Genomic DNA, 17,899 nt, shown 5'->3' on the forward strand with positions numbered 1-17,899 from the left:
TACTTTTGTGTTTTGTATTTTTAGTTTGGACAGGCTTTTTATTCCTTTTTTTGTGAATAACAGAAAGAAAGTCAAGACAATTCTGCCTTTGATTCAGTTAATAAGTCTCTGACTCTAATCTTACTGCAGGGATGGAAAGATCGCCCTTCATAAAGTTCACAGCTCTGTCAGTATCCAGTTCAGTGCACATGAGCAGGATGTGAACTGCGTGGATTGTCATGGAGGAATTATTGTCAGCGGCTCCAGAGACAGGACTGCAAGGGTAAGTCGTCTTGAAGCTGTCACTCCATCATTCCATGTGACTGCAGAGTTCCACATTTCCAGCGCATGAGAGAGATGCCTCTACTGTAAAGTACATTACTCACAACTCATGTTGAAAGTTGATTAGTTGAAAAGGTATGCATGGTGGGGAGAGCTGCCGGACATGACCGCTGCTGCAATTCTCCTGGCTATTCTTTTTTTTTCCTTTCACAGAGGTAAGGCTACTGTGATCTGGATATTATTGGCAAGAAGTGAGCACTTTTTGTCAGCAGCCAAAAGTGAATTGTAGTAAAGTGAAACATTACCTTTAACATACAGTATAGCTTAGTTTAAAACTGTTTTAGCTTTTTCTAATATTTTCTTACCAAATTCTCTGTGTACATTTTGCTTTATCAGCTGTTACATGGTCCGGTTTAAATATAACAAATCCACATTTAGCTCCATGCATTGCTGACTGGTGGCTACAATAGTATATGTAACATCATTACATGTTTGGTGGCTACAATATGATGCAACAACACGTGAATTAAGAAAACATTGAGAAGAAAGTGTTTAAATGCAATTACAGATCTGAAGAATGTACAATAAACGTATTACGGTAAGAAAATGTGAAAGCATAACCATGAAGGTAATGGTGAGAAGGGATTTACCAAACCAAACCAAACAGCTCTTCACAGAAACATTGTGTGGCACAGTACAGTATTTTTATTACAAAAGTAATTCCCATGTCACATTCAATTACATATTCCACAAATAAGAGGATTATTTCACATTTCAGGACAAGCAAATCATCTCTTTTTGCTCCAACGGCCAACTGTACATCTAAAACTGCAGGAGAATAATATAGATACAGCCTGTAAATTGGTTGCATGTTAATTTTAAAAAACAATGGATCTGCTTTATTATAAAATGGATCGAAGAGCAGTTGCCTATATTGGCTAATCGCGTTTAATCTTCAATTCTTCTGTTGCAGCTTAGAAAGTGACATCTAGCACCTGGTTGGTTGGTATAGAGAACAGTTTCATAATTTTCTGCTTCTCCGCTATGACTCAGTTATTATAAAACTAGAATCTAAAACACATACAAAAGCATAACCCATTATATATAGTTTTTTCCTGATACCAATATTCAAACATAATCAATGTCTGTATCAGTACATATTACAATATGTACAAAAAGTATTACCGAGCACCACATTCCACAGCAGCTGTTGATAAATCTTTATAGTGTGATGCATAATTATTCATTACAACATGAAAAAATACCATGTTAAGAAGAAAAAAATTATTGTCTCCAATTAAATGCCCAAACATACTGCTTCATGAAAGCTAGACCAAAGTTGAAGTATGAAGTAACAACTCTTTTTTTCCTTAGCAAGTATGGCATAGACAAGACTGCCAGACTGGTAGCCTCCACCCAGTCTCCTTTTTGGTCTTACTAAACTGTCTTTCAGGGAGGCATTATACTCTTATTAAATGTATTTTTTTCTTTATTTGACCCTGCCTCTTCCTTCTCTTCCCATTCTCTGTGACCTGGGGAGCGTTACGGGACAACCTTGTATATGTCACCACAGCATGTGCAACAGTGTTCTGCTGACAGTATATACAAGGCACTCTGCCCCAGCCAGCTGGTCATGTTCTGCTTGTACGGTTTGTACTTGGTGGGGCATTTGTCTATGACACAGCCAGATTTAAGAGAGGTGTGCTCCTAGGTTACTTTTTCAAAGTACTTTTGCTTTGACCTCAAATATTTGTGGCTGCAGTTTATAACTCTACTTAATGTATGGTAAATATATGGTATATACAGTATGTTTGGAGGTTAAAAAAATGCTTTATACTGTCATAATTACAAATGTGTTAAAATAAAGAATAAAGGGGATGAAACCTGGTTCATATGACCTTTTCTCCGATCCAAGCCTAAATTTGGGCTGTTAGCCTACTTGTGTCAGGGTAAACATCAATACAGAGATATAGAAAATGTGGAGAATAGTTCACTTTTGTAAGCAGGTATTATTATTATTATACAGGATTTTTGTAGCGCCAACATTTTTGAGCTTCACAACATGAGGGCAAATAGCACAGGTACAATACAATTTATTGCAGAAAAACTAACCTAATAGCTAAAGTAAAGTTAAAGAGAAAGCGTTTTTAATTTCAGTAAAAAAAAAGAAAATATATATATATATAATTTATTTATTTTAAGCTTTGGATGAGTTTTTTCTTTTATAGCTGGCTACCCCATTGGGTAGTTTTTCCCATTTCCTCTCTTCCAATAAAAAACAGCCTTATCTCCTCCCATTCTCTCTTCTCATTGGCTGCCTTCTCAGGAACAGGATGTAAGGAAGATGCTTCCCAACAACAATGACCTTGACAGAGGTTTAACCCTTCCTGAAGCTATCCAAACTAAAATAAAGGTTTGGACCATTATCCATAATCGTGGTTCCCAACTGTTCCCCTTTTGGAATCAAAATAATTTGGGTTTTTTTCCACATTTTTAAATTTGACAATGAAATAAAGACTTAGAATTATGTGGGCCTCGAAATGATGCATTTGCTTACAGTATATTGGTACGACAAAAATGATAATATTGTTCAGTTATACATGTCCAGTTTTCTAACTTCCTGCTTGTACAGTATGAGTAGTGCAGAGTCTCCTCTTTTCATCAGGTAGTGCTACTGGTTTTATACAACAGCGATACGATTTTGTAATCCTCACTGGAAAGCAGAAGAGGTTCCCATCTTGGCCTCCATACTACATACAGCTATGACAGTATTCTCTTTTTCCTCTACACCACCCAGGACCAAGCTGTCATATGTGGCTCTCCCTGTGTAATCATCGGAGCTGAGCTGTCATTGTGACAGCTGCCCACTCTGTATCAGGAGCTTTCTATGCTCCGAATAAACAGAAAACATCTGTAAGAGTGGCAGCAGAGCATTGCTGATTACACAGGGCGAGTTGGTTTGACAGCTTTGTCCTACATGATGCAGAGATAGCCAGGCAATGCGGCTTACAGTGCAGCTCCCCATGAAGCCTGGGATGGGTTCCCCTTCTGCCATGCATTTCTAGTGCTTTCTGAAGGACTGAGCTATTAGCATGACAAACTGTCCTGCTCTGCATTCATTTATAAGTGAAAGCTACTGATGTAATCTTCATTTGTAAATGACTATTATGTTTAAAAGAAAAAATTACCCCTGTACTAGTTGTATTATCTCTTTTTTGCTGATATTGGCCATTCTAAATAATAATAATATGTGGAGACATGTATTTTGTACATAATTAAACGGGAAGTATAGCCAAAGACTATACTTCTCCTGGGGATCTCAGGAGTGCAGTTACGTCTGTATTCCTGTGGTCCGCTAAAGGCTGATGTCACAGAGCCAGTCCAGGCTCTGAAAATGGTTGGGATCCACCCAGAACCTGGACCAGCATCTGGCTCAGCCTCTCAGCGATCCACCTGAGCCAGCCACTAATGCCCCCTCTACAGCCTGGCGCTCCAGTGAGCTCTGGAGGGGCAGAGCAGAGAGATGGTGACTGACAGTCCTCAGCTTTCTGCTCACAGAATGCTAAGAACTGAAAGATCAGTGGTGTTTGATGGCTCAGTTCTCAGTGTAGAGCCAGCAGGGGACACACCTAGGGACACACCTAGGTGATTATAAATGTTTTTTTTTTTCTAAATCCAGAATTTCTCTTTTAATAATAGTCTGGATACTTTAACATTACAGACACTAGATGGTGGGGGGTATGGGAGTCTTATCTTCCCATCCTGTTTAAAGATTTTTTTTTTTGTACCATTTTCATTTCTATATATACCTTTATTCTTTACATATCCAACTTTATTTTTAAAGTGATGTTAAAGCCAAAACTAAAAATGTAACATATTGCAGCTTACTACTCATTAGGTGTAGTGACTGCATTGGTTTTCCTTTTTTAGGATTTCTTGCCTCTGTTTTGGTGATCTGGCCAGTAGCACACCTCCTGTATTACATAGACACCATTCTGTATGAATGAGCACATTGGGCAGATTTGGACAACATCATTGTCAGTCTTTGGGGAAGGGTGTGTTAGACGTACTAGCTGATTTAAATACTGTAACAAATTGAAGCTAAACTCCAGCTAATACTTTATATTCAGTTACAGCAAACAGTTTTTTTTAGGAGAGAGAGCTTTTTTGTTGAAAAACAACAGACTTTCTGGCTGGATCACCATATAAAAGTAGAAGAAAGAAAGCCTAAAAAAAAAAACTAATACAGCCATCACATCTAAGAATTGGTAAGCCGCAATGCAATAAGTGTTTGGATTGGAGTTTAATACTGCTTTAAGCTGTGATTTAAAAAAAAAAAAAGAAGTGTATTAAGTATTACAGAGCAGTGATGGTTTGAAGATGAGACTTGTATTGTTACAACAGACACTGGTCTTGGATAGATCATTCGTTTTTTTTCTACAAGCTGTTGTACAACTTAGCAAAACACTTCCAGGCGTTGTCTGCTGGGAGCAATATATGATTGCAGTTAAAATGCTCAAACTGGCTTCTCCAGAACGATTTCATGTCCCGCTCTTTATTCCATGCAGAAATCTTGTTTCCAGCTGGTACATGCTACTGTTGCTCTCTTGGGAATTTTTGCTCTTGATTTAAACTGGGTTAATAATTATTAATTCTTTTTATAAATAAACTATAAATACACTTTGTTGTTTTGTTTAACCGCTATGTGGCTGATGTATGAAATGCAAGACAAATTCAGCATTTTCCTAGAAAACCAAAATCAAAATATTCCATACCTGCATTGTGAAAATAAAGGTGGTGCTTTTGGCAACAGATCAACTTTATTGGCTCACTTTTGGCTCACTTTTTTTAGAATTTAGCCTGGGGTCTTTAGAACCTGTATTTAAGTTACAATGACAATGATGAGACCTAAAGATGGAAAACTGCTTAAATACAACTAAGTAAAGTGGACATATAGGGGTTAATTTACTAAAACCGGAGAGTGCAAAATCTGGTGCAGCTGTGCATGGTAGCCAATCAGCTTCTAACTTCAAATTGTTCAGTTAAGTATTCACAATAAAATCTGAAAGGAAGCACACAGGTGGTGCAAAAACCTAGTGCAGGGGTAGGCAACCTGCAGCTCTCTAGCTGTTGTGGAACTACATTTCCCATGAGGCATTGCAACCTTACAAAACTGACAGTTACAGCTATGACTTGCAGAGACATGATGGAACTTGTAGTCCTGCAACAGCTGGAGAGCTGCAGGTTGCCTACCCCTGACCTAGTGCATTAACCAAGGTTTATTATAAAAGAAAAAAGACAAAAAACATACTTACAAAATGAAGTGAATGTAAAAGCCTAAACGCCACAATGATGGCAAAGTGTCCGACTGGTGGTACGGTCGGCCTGCTGATGGATTTCGGGGTTGTATCCCCTTCCTCAGAGCTTCAGCTGGTTGTGTTTCAGCTGTTATAGCTTTAATAGACCTTGTACTCTTAAGTTGGTCATAAACAACCCCAAATTAGTGGAAATTCTATCCATGTGTGAGCCTGTTGGTATCACCCGCATCAACTATAGTCAATTTTAAAATCAACTATGATCACTATGCAGGTGTTCAGGCAGCCACAGGTACAGTGGCTGCCTGAATGCAATAGCCAGCAGTGGACATTCATGCTCCTTGGTATGGATGGGGATATCATCTGATTTTCTGATGTTCAACTTGCAGGCTGCACAAGAGAAATCTAGCTGTGTATGGAGAGCATTGATCAAATATGTTGTTGTAGTATAACTTCTATTTGTTCTGTCTGAGCTCTGTTATAACATGCCTTATAGTATTTTTTGGGCCCCTACACATAACCCGATTTCCCACTGCCTTATAAAAGCCTGCTCTGTTATAATTTAGTGCAGGTAAATACGAGGGGCATTCCAGTGAAACTGGGACATTTGAGTTTATATAATAAATAATTTCAAGGAGTGCAAACTGTATTTATTTTAACATACTCCCCTGCTACATTCATACACTTATCCCAGCATTTAACTAATGCCTGGAAAGCTTTCGCATACAAAGATTTGTCAGTATGCCTGAACCATCCTAGGACACCCTACTTTGTTTCAGCATAATTGTGTTCACTGTTCCCACACAAAGTTTTTTCCCTTGTGCAATTTCACAACAGGTTATGTGTCAATTATAATCCAAGTTACCTTATCCAAGATCAGGTGTTCCACGAGCTGAATGTTCACAGGAATGACTGCTATGGGCTGGAAGCCACCATGGCCGGGATCCTCACTCACAGACATACGGCCATCTTTGAAACATTTACACTATTCAAATATCTTAAATGTCTCATCACCGTACTATGCTTGAAGTCTTCTGTAGATACCTGCCAGTTTTACGCCTTTGTTCGCAAGAAACTTCATCACCACACGCTGTTCAATGCACACACTAACACTATTGTCTGCCATCATGATTAACGGTCTCTGGACTGGCGCGTGACATGTGCGCTGCCTGTCAGTAATAGGACACACTTGCCACTTACTACTGCGAGCAGTACCACCACGCTAGCTAGACTTTTTATATCTGTAAAATTAAAAGTCTTGGTTTGACTTGAACGCCCCTCATAATTGTAACCAGACCTAGCATTCCAGTCTGTATTTATTATTCATTTATACTTGAAGTGTTTCCTCGGTCACAAGAGAGGAGTTATAAGTTAATGGGAGTGCTGAATGCATAACGTGTGGCCAGTTTTGAGGACCCTGTAGAGTGTTGATTACAGTTAAGCCCAGAGAAGCTGCTAATGTACATTCCTCAGTGATAGTCAAGAGATAGGCTGCTCCCAGCAATATTTTTAACCTGTGGGAGATATGGAAGCTTAGGCTAGTTAAGCTCAGCACCTTTATTTGGTTATTCTTGGTGTGATACTAAATTCCTGTTGACATAAGTAACACACAGTCCCTGTTTTCTAATTAACAAACGCGTGTGTACAAAGAATTTTGAAGCTCTGGAGATTTTTCGTGCACAAATAACCAGCTTAAAAGATATCACAACCCAAGAACAAAAAGTTAGTATACTGCAGCTTACCAGTCCTTTGATGCGGTGGCTGCATTAGGTTATTTTACCAAGCTATGTACTTTTTCTGCAAGTACAAAACAATGCTTGTTATTCTTGTCAACATTCCAGTGTCCTTCTAACTTCCATGGCTTTGATATCTCAGGCATCAACAGATATCCCAGCTATCTTCAGTGAACTACAGAACACCTAGTATCTAAGATATGGAGACAAGGAGAGGGGAAAGGGTTTGTATTCTAAATCTGGTGACCAGCCTTGAGTAGCTCTTGGAGTGTGTTTAGTGCAGGATCACCTGGTGAAAATAAACTAAAAATAAAAAAAAAAGAAAACAAATGCAGCCACCACATCTAAAGAGTGATCAGCTGCAATATATTACACTTTTGTTTTGGAATTTAGATATACAAGACAGTTATCAATAGTGTTCATGGATTAGAAAGAAAAGAAATCTCCAGCTATGGTGGATGAATGAATGTGCATGTATAGCCCCAACTTTTTTTTTGGGTACAATGGGAGGAAGACATAAACCCCCTGTCAAAATTTTATTTTTGCATGTGTTCCAAAATGCAGATTCATACCTTTATATTTGTCCTGTTGGCTACTGCCACCTAAACAGAAAATAATGGGAAATCCGAAGTATTACAGTTGTCTCCTAAAAGGGGAATTCACCTCACTTTGTAGAGATATAGGAGTTGATTTACTAAAGGCAAATAGACTGTGCACTGTGAAAGTGCAGTTCCACCCATTTTCCCCAGAGCTTAGTGAAGGTAGTGAGGCTATGCTGATTTCCATCATCCATTTATGTGTAAGCAAAAATGCTGGAAACAAATGAATAAAGGTAGGCGCTACTCCTTAAGCGTGGCTTCACCACATTCACTGTGGAAAATGGGTGCAACTGCCCTTGCAAAGTGCACAGTCTGTTTGTCTTTAATAAATCAATCTCATAGTCTTGGTTGCATATCTATGACAGGAAGTTATGGAAACTACCCCCATCGTGACAAAGACAACAAAAAAATAACCCGACGGCTTTTAACTCTTCCCTACTCGTATTCAAAACTGAAAAAATAATATACTGCTTTCTATATTGAATGTTCAAAAATACTTTTCTAACTAAAATATTGAAGTTAGATAAGAAAATGAACCCTTAACTATTGTGCATTGTTGTAATTTGTGTCTTAATGGTAATTGTTTAGGTCTGGTCCCTCTCCTCTGGTGCAGATGCACAATGCCTTCATACTATTCAGACAGATGACAGAGTGTGGTCTATTGCCATAAACCCTTTGTTAAGGTAAGAACAGTATTTCTTTGTTTAAAATAAGTTTGTTTTTCTGTTTGTAGCCTGGAGCAAAGAAAATACTATGAGGGCGTGTATACCATATAGCATGTAGGCATTAAATACCTATGGAATGATCCCTGAAATTTATGTAGGTGGCAACTGAATTGTTTCAAGTTGATACGTCCTGTTACAATCTCATTGTACAATATCCTTTAGGTTTACTAACAACCATTTACTGCAGGATTTATCTACTCAATGCATTCAATTTATATCCAAACAGTGAGCACCACATAGTGGCTAGTAAAATCTAAGAGTATAAAATCTGATTGTTGTATGGAGTGGCCATACATAAAGGATTCAGGGTCAATAAGATCATAAGTAAGTGAAAGTATATCGGAGCATTGGTTTAAGCGCAAGTACAAAAATCCATACAGATAGTTCTATATGAGAATTGGACTCAAAGTGTCAGCGCTTTAAGGTTACAGCACAAAATAAAATGTTGCCTAATATATCTCTTCAGGAATTAATTTTTATGTATTTATTTATTTTATTATTTATTACAGGTACTTATATAGCGCCGTCAATTTATGCAGCACTTTAAATATATTGTACATCCACATCAGTCCCTAACCCTCAAGGAGCATGCAATCTAAGGTCACTAACTCACATTCATACATACACATACTAGGGACAATTTAGACATGAGCCAATTAGCCTACCAGCATGTTTTGGAATGTGGGAGGAAAATGGAGTACCTGGAGGAAACCTGTGCAGGCACAGGGACAACATGCAGTCTCCATGCAAGTGGTGTCAATTTGTAACCTTCACTCAGGAGCAGGCCAAGGCAGAGCCAGAAGAGGCAGCCACCTTGGGCACCATACTGTGGAGGGCTCAGATGAGGTGGGAGTCTCTCCTGTCTACATCACCCAGCCATGTTATGCATTGTGTAGGACTGAGCTGTCAAACTGATGGTTCAGTTTTGTAGATTACATTGGGAAATTAGGACTCTCCCTGTGTAAACAGCAGCGCTCTGCTTTGCTGTCTGTGTGCTTCCTATAAACAGTGCACAGTGCTCCACTGTCATGAAACTCTGATTGTTAAGTTGGGAGTGCTGTGTTCTCTCTGTGTTATATGCAGGACTGTCTATCAATCTGACAGTGTGGGTCATGCTCTGCATTCATTTCTGAATAAAAACTACTATTGTAACTTCCTTTCACAAATTGATGTTCTCTGTGCATTTTTTAAAACAACAGTTAACATATAATAATGCCTATCAAACCCCAATTTGTTTTATTAACTCCTATATTCCCTTTTTCCCTTAATATTGTTGAATGATTTGTTTTGTTAATCATTTGTATGTAAACTATTTAAATTTGGGTTTGCTAATTTTTTGTAGTGCCACATTTTAAAAAATGCTTTGTACCAGAAACATGATTTTAGTGTGTTTATAAAAGAGACAAATAGCAGAATAAAATTTGTAGCTAACCCTAATTATTTTTTTAACTGTAAAATTTGTAGCTATTATTATTTTGATTAAACCCTTCACTCCTTCCCCTTACATTTTTACTATTTTAAAATCCACATTTAGTTTTTATAATGTTCAATTGTAGAGCTTATATGGGGGGGATGCACACTTTGGCCTTCCTGCCTTGGGTGCCACAGGACCTTGACCTGGCACTGCCTTCACTTTCTTTTTCCTGTCATTTTTGCTTTTAGTTTTTTTTTTCACATCATGTATGTGTTGCTTGGAGTATATTTTACTGTACTTAGGATTTATTTCTTCACGAGACTAAAGAATTTATGGAAAAGCAATTTTCTGTACTGCTTTTCCAAAACTTATTTGAAAAAAAAAAATGTATTCCCTAAACTCCAGCACAGGAGAAATTAAGCAATATATTTTCTGCATGTGTATCTTCTTTGAAATCACAATTGGGACAGAGGGAGGAATCACGCAATGGCTGAGGTTAACTTTAGTACACAATTCCCTTTGATCGTTGGGGTGCTCTTTTTGCTTAAAGTCCAGGTTGTCAGAGCAACTGTGCAAATGATGGCTACTTTACTGAGCACATAGGGCATTGTCTGGAAGGAAGGAAAAATGACTGTTTTGTTTTATGTTAAAGTACAATTATATGCTAAAGCACAATTTTTGTTGCTCCAGTGTTCCACGGATCTTTCCTTCGTCTAAACCACTATCTTCTTTTTTATATTTTTATATTGGCCTCAGTGGTTTACTGTAGTAAACTGGGAATATACAGTATGTTGAATATATGCTTAAGAGTACCCTGCTTCATATAGAAAAAAAAATCTTCTTTCTTACAGTCTTTAGGAAAAAGTGAATAGACATTTCCATGTTATAGATGTTTTGTCATGCCCTGTCTTTGTCAAAAACAAAACTGTAAGTAAAAAAAGACTACCTATTATATAAATTTACTTAACCGCAGATGTTGACTCTTGTTGGAATATTAAAAGGTACAGATCCAGGGAAGGACTGGGGTAGAAAGGTATTTCCCCCTTGGGTCAGTACTAATAGGATATGTTGGGCTATTGTCTCTGATTAGAGGTATTTCACCATAAATCAGAATGAGACCTGCAGTAAGTGACACATGGTAGGCATTTTATAGATCGCTGCTCCCAGTTTAAACTTGCCAACTAGGCATCTGGCAGAGGAAAGTCTTCCAGCATTGTCTTCCTTTCTATTTCTAAGATTGAGTGTTATGAATTGCAAAGGAAGATGATGCTGCAAAATGTGAAAAGGTGTGACATGATAAACCATGTTCTTGAGGAAGAATTCACCAAATCTTGTTCCTGCCTTAAAAGGGTTAGTCAGTTGTGTTTGGATGTAGAACAAATGGATTTTTTTTTTCTTTTTTTAAGATATGTCTTATTGTATTTTAAAAGTTTTGTATAAAAAAAACCACACCACACAAAAACCAAAAAAGTACAATAAACAAAATCAAACAAGCCTCATAAAAAGATAAAAAAGGCAATTGCATGAATTCACAGTAGAATTGCATAGATAGTCTGGGCACTCCAGTACAGAGATTCACAGTAGTTCACTATGGAAAGGCAAGATTATATTTTTCGTATCCTGGATCTAGAGAGGTTAAGGTGAAGGGGTTAGAAATCCACTTGCCCCAAATCTTACCAAATAGTTTAGTTTTTTTTCCTGAGCTTGAAAGTAAGTCTATACAAAGAAACAGATTCACGAAAAGAGTTTAAGCCAGGAAGCCAGCTTGATTAAGATAATATTTTTTTAGCAGAAAAGTATAAGATGCGTAAAGGATAAATTCACCTTTGGGAACATGTTACATGTTCCAGCCATTTTTAGGGTGGAACATGTAACATGTTCCCATTGCCGCAGCTGCCGTCCACTGCCTTCCCCCCGACAGATAGACTCCTGCCCATATTATCTGTCAAATTTGAAAACCATGTGACCCACACAGTCGCATCATTCATTCATTCATGGACTTCTGTGAATGAATGAACTGTAAGTCCCATCAACCTTAGTAGCTGTCGGCTTCTAGTTTTCAATGAACTACAATGGCGCCAAGGAGCGACGTGATAATTGAAGCATCCTGTAAGAATATCTGCTTGCTCGTACATCCCATACTGCAAGCAGATATTCTGAAAAAAACAGCCAGGGCAGCGCGCTCAAATGCAATGATTGGCCAGTCTCGCTGCCACTCACATCCTGATAGCCAGTGATTGGCTGTCAGGATGTGTGTAGGCGGGGCAGCGTGACGAACGTGAGAGGAGCTAGGCTCCTCTCACAGTCCGCCCTGAAGACCGGAACGGCGCGGGAATACGGCGAGAGGAACGTGCGGAGCAAAGGTAAGTGAATTGACACAGGGGGGACTTGGCTTACTACTTGCTACTTACTTACTACTACTATATAAGGGATGAATTAATATGGGGGATGAATTACTATAGGGGGGATGAATTACTATATGGGGGATGAATTACTATATGGGGGATGAATTACTATGGGGGATGAATTACTATGGGGGATGAATTACTATATGGGGGATGAATTACTATATGGGGGATGAATTACTATGGGGGATGAATTACTATATGGGGGATGAATTACTATATGGGGGATGAATTACTATGGGGGATGAATTACTATATGGGGGATGAATTACTATATGGGGGATGAATTACTATGGGGGATGAATTACTATATGGGGGATAAATTACTATGGGGGATGAATTACTATATGGGGGATGAATTACTATATGGGGGATGAATTACTATGGGGGATGAATTACTATATGGGGGATGAATTACTATATGGGGGATGAATTACTATGGGGGATGAATTACTATAGGGGGGATGAATTACTATAGGGGGGATGAATTACTATATGGGGGATGAATTACTATATGGGGGATGAATTACTATGGGGGATGAATTACTATAAAACAGTGGTTCTTAACCTGGGTTCGATCGAACCCCAGGGGTTCAGTGAGTCAGTCTCGCGGGTTCGGCAGAGGTGAAGACCCACACCCGACTCATATGATTCGTGCAGTAAATATTCATTATTATGTTTTGTTTTTGTGTGAAAATCATGTTTTAATGGTTTTGTTCTTTGTTCTTAACGGTTTTGTTCATTTTGTGCACCTATGTATAAATATATACCTATGTTTTGAATTTTAAAAATCATATTTTATTTTTCCAATTAAGAAGGGTTTGGTGAATGCGCATATGAAACTGGTGGGGTTCAGTACCTCCAACAAGGTTAAGAACCACTGGTGTAGCTAGTAGTAATAGAATAGATAATTAGGTGGAAAACCAAATTTTTCCTGCAGTAGTAGGAACGATTGAAATCCCAAAACTGTAAAAAGATGGCAGAGATATTTAACCCTTCAAGATGGCCGTTGCAGGTAAGGTAAGGAGCATAGCTCTCCTAGGGTGGAGTTAGACCAGAGAGGGTTGTAACAGCATATACCCAGAGATGGACGCTGTTCAACCATTTTGGCTTCAACCTCCATCTTGGCAAAGGGGTTAACCATCTTGACAAACATATTTCTCCCTCATTCTTCCCCCCCTCCCTCTCTGAGAGGCCCAGCGACATTTGGCCAGTATGTGTGTGAGTTAGGAATGTCACAGGAGGGTCATAGGAGCTATAAAGCCCCCCAAGGGAGCTGGGGCCTAGCTGTCCAAAGAACCTGTAAAATGTAACACCTTGTATAAGATAAGGCAAGCTTTCCCAGGAGTTGAAAGAGATTCCAACCTAATAAACCTAACTCAGCGTATGTGACAGAATCAGATAACCACTTTTCAAAATCCATTTTCCCCCTATGTCTCATATCTTGGAATATGAGAGACTTGCATCTCGTGAACCGTTTAGTGTATAATTTCATAATTCATATCTAATCAATCCTCAGACGTGTCTGCCTAATAATCTACCCGCGGGTGGAATGTCACTTGTGCATAGGAAAAGTTATGGGCCAAAATATGAGTTATGGGAGATTTTGGCTCTAGTTGAGGTATCTGCCCATACTTACACGCCCTAGACGGGGTATTGGTCCTTGACTTCAGAGACACCCCCTGCTGGGGACTACAAAATAGGATGTCAGGCCTAAGAGTGTGAGTTGAAGACGTCTCCCATTTTAACATCAATACCACCTGGGGAGACCTGTGCCCTTTTGCTCTGAAACTTGGATCTGCTAACCCAGGACTTTGGCAAGTACCTTAACCCTTTCACCTCTCTCTGATATTTCTTTGCTGTGCTGTTAGTCTCTGTATATTTATATATATATCTTAGTTACATCTTTTTCTGTAAATATTTTTATTGCACCCGTTTGACCTTTTAGTAATAAATCTTTCCTTCTGAAAGTGTTGAACTGTTTCTATAGCGCTTTATTGCAATTTACGAATTCCTGCCTCTAAAGAGAACGCTACTGTGTTTGTTTAACTCTCTGCATAATCAGCTTGCGGTGACCATATTATGCAGACGATTATCTCAACCATTATAGTGTTTTAGCTGATATTGCCGAGTTTCCTCTTTCTCTGTACAAAAAGGAGGTGGTAGCAGTGTGAAGGGTTAATTGCGTAATTAACCTGACCCAGTAACAATCGCTCAGGCTGCCGGTACATAGAATGTGGTCCAATTAGCTGGAAAATCGTTGTGCAGGGTGCAGCTGGGTGTGCCATTGTTATGCACGTGACAGCGCGGTTTTAGATCAGCTAGTCCTTCAGTCACAAATTTGGTGAGAAGGGCTGGGGTCTGACGCCGCGATCGTGACAAGGGTTGTTGAGAGATGTCGAATATGAGGCCTTGAAGACACGAGCCACAACAGTGAGAAACAGGGAAAGGGAGGTTCAACGTTGTATTGATAGAACAGGGGGGTACTTGACATCTGTAAACAATATTGTGAAGATTCTCCATTGATGGTTGCCTCAGTAGTTGTACAAGCATTAGTTGAAGGGGAATGCAACCAGTCATGAATGTGTATCGGTTGGGATGCCAGAAATTACAGGGAGAAGTTAGGAAAGGCAAGCCTCGCTAGGTGAGATGGTAGTTTTAGTACCTCCAATGCTATTCTGAGTAGTTTATGTTGCCAAAGAAAGGCTGTACAAATAGTATGAATCTGTTTAAAGATTGATTATGGTATTCTACAAGGGGAGTTGGCCAAAACATACAACAGTTTAGGTAAATACAATGTTTTAGGAATATTGACCCTGCCTATGAGGTCCAATGGAAGGTTTATCTACTACTTGGTTTGCTGCTGCAGCTGGGAGATCAAGGGGCACACATTGTTGACTATGTAGGAATGTACAGGTAATTGTACCCTAATGCCCAAATACCTAAACAAGTCAAAAACCTGCAGTTTGGAAACCAGGTGGATTGTCAATGTGGCAGACTGGTCTAAAGAGAAAAGGCTAGATTTGTCTCAATTCACCCAGAAGCCAGAATAATTACCAAATTCAGTAATTTCTTGTAGTTGAGAATATAAAGATGCATTGGGATCAGCTAGATAGACAAGGGTGTCATCAGCATAAAGAGAGACATGTTTATCTATCATACCAATGGGGAGAGCTTCATTTCTAGGGGAGCTACGAATATAGATAGCAAGAGGCTCTATAGCTAGGGCGAATAAGAGGGAAGACTGTGGACACCCCTGATGAGTGCCACAGTGTATTGGAAAAGCATCGAGGATGTGAGAGTTTACAAATATGATTTTGGGCATCCTCTGCAACAAACATTTCAGTTTTGTTGAGATATTCCCAAAGGGTTAATCACAACTAAAGGGATTCAGACCCTGACACTTTCCTCATTAGAACCCTGCAAGTGCAGCAGCTGATCAATAATGAAAAAGTAATTCCCATTCACATTCGCTTTGCACATGGACACAGAAAAAGAAACAGCCATTTCCAAAATAACAATTAGTAGGGATCTGAAAAAGTTTGTTAAACTTTCTGCAATGTACATAGATCATCCAGAGGACTGTTTTTGTCTTGTTTGCAGCATATTTTGTTCAAAACTATTGGCATTCTTTTTGAAGGCATTATTGATGGATATATTGTACAGTCATCCTAAATTCCTAACCATATATTTCAATGAATGTGCTTTGGGGCATTTTATATTCTAAATGGTTTCAGATTAAAGCCACAGTAGTGATATTTTAGCTGTTTTATTCTTTGTGTTCAACGGGTTGGAATTGGATGTAACTATTGCACAGCAGCATGTTATGTAGTTTAAGTGATGACCTCTTGATCTCATGTTGGGTCTTGTCACTTTTCACTGTGCTTCAGTTTTCAGCAGGACGCAGACTTGCCCTCTCTTGGTGTCACAATATTTACCTGGAGTGTTTTCTTTGTAAGTGTAAATGATGGTTTCTTTTGTAAAAGTATTGGTGAAGGGATAGCCGTCTCTACTGCCAGGTTTAAATCAGTCACCCATTTTAAGCAAAAGCAGCAAGCCCATGAGGTTCTCCTTCCACCCCAATTATCACTTCTGTCTATACTCCATGCAAATTCTTCTTGCATTAGAGACAATTATCCACGTCATTAATTCTTCAATTTGATGGCTGGCATAGCCGGGCACTGCAACACACTACTGACCTCGGATAATGGAAACTGCTCTTTACCATATTGATGATGAGAGAAGTTAATTAAAATTCCTTGGAGCAAAGGTGTCAGCTAACCTATAAACCTGTCGCTTGACAACAGATCACAGCGATCTCCAATAAGAGACAAGAACAAAGGGGAAACTAGGTGTTCAGGAGAGTGGAGAGAGATCAGAAGAAGATACATTTCCTAAAATAATAATCGGCACACACTTGGCATGGCTGAGCGGCTTTAGAGATTCAAATGTTCTTACCTTTTCAAAGCTGTGTAGTTGCAACCAAGGCAATTTATTATTGCGACCATAAAGTTCTTTGACATAAGCCACATGTACAATATGTGTGTGCTCCATATGGAACCTGGGGGCTTCACAGATAATGTTATTTGTTCATGCTTCATCATGATAACATAGCGTAACACATTCTACTTTTAAAAATATACCCTGTGGGACAATAATTTATATACTAATTAAATGATCATCACAGGGATCAGACACTTTCTGCCACTCTGCTATATATAACTGATTAACAACCACGCTTTAAAAGGCTGTAAATCCAGTTGTGTGGTAGTCCAGTAAAATGTGTGTTGAGGACCTTGTCATCAAATATGGCTGTTCTCTCTGCATATATTAAGGCTTTGTTGTAACTCACTGAATTTGGCTCATGATATACAGTTGTAGTTCTTACACATATAAGAAGTTTGTGTAATAAAAAAAACCTTAAATAACGTAGATGTAGTTTCTCAGGGTATGTGCTTTAGACAGTGGGGTCACCCATCGGTACATTCTTTTGCATAGTTCCTGTGTTGTGAAGGCAGGCACTTCTTTCTTAAGTTATGTCCTATTGGCTGGAAACATAACCTCTACACGTTAATTTATTATTGTATGCAAAGGGACAGGAAGTGACTGAAATAAATTGAAGATCATTAGTACTGAGATGCAAAAAGTTAGGGTTGAATCTACTTTTAGCTAATAAGCTATGATTTACTCACTCATGTGGAAGTTTTGTGCTACATAGCAACCAGTTTTCTTGGGCCAGAAATTCTGCTTCAAGGATTAGGAATGTGAGCAAGTATACAATGAGTAGGAGATTTCACATTGCTGCTTGTATTACAGATGGAATTAACTGTAATAGAAGTCCAGAGAGATCTTGTGTTGGAATAGAGATGTTCTGTGTTGTATGACTTTCTTAATTGATGTTTTTTGTGGGTGTGAGTAAAGATTTGGTGAGTGTCTGGTGACACTCG

At 38.8% G+C, this 17,899-nt stretch overlaps 1 protein-coding gene across 2 annotated transcripts in view; it reads left to right on the plus strand.

The window, feature by feature from the left end:
- Positions 1-17,899, plus strand: part of FBXW4 (F-box and WD repeat domain containing 4) — a 216,740-nt gene that overhangs the window by 67,774 nt on the left and 131,067 nt on the right. For both annotated transcript variants that reach the window (XM_089683269.1, XM_089683267.1), the window contains exons 4-5: positions 130-262; positions 8,497-8,591. In XM_089683269.1, coding sequence (XP_089539395.1) covers positions 130-262; positions 8,497-8,591 — 228 coding nt within the window. The remainder of the gene's footprint in view (positions 1-129; positions 263-8,496; positions 8,592-17,899) is intronic.

The sequence above is a fragment of the Staurois parvus genome, unplaced genomic scaffold, assembly GCF_062004578.1.
Source record: "Staurois parvus isolate SC_StPar_1 unplaced genomic scaffold, SC_StPar_1.0 ptg000303l, whole genome shotgun sequence".
NCBI lineage: Eukaryota > Metazoa > Chordata > Amphibia > Anura > Ranidae > Staurois > Staurois parvus.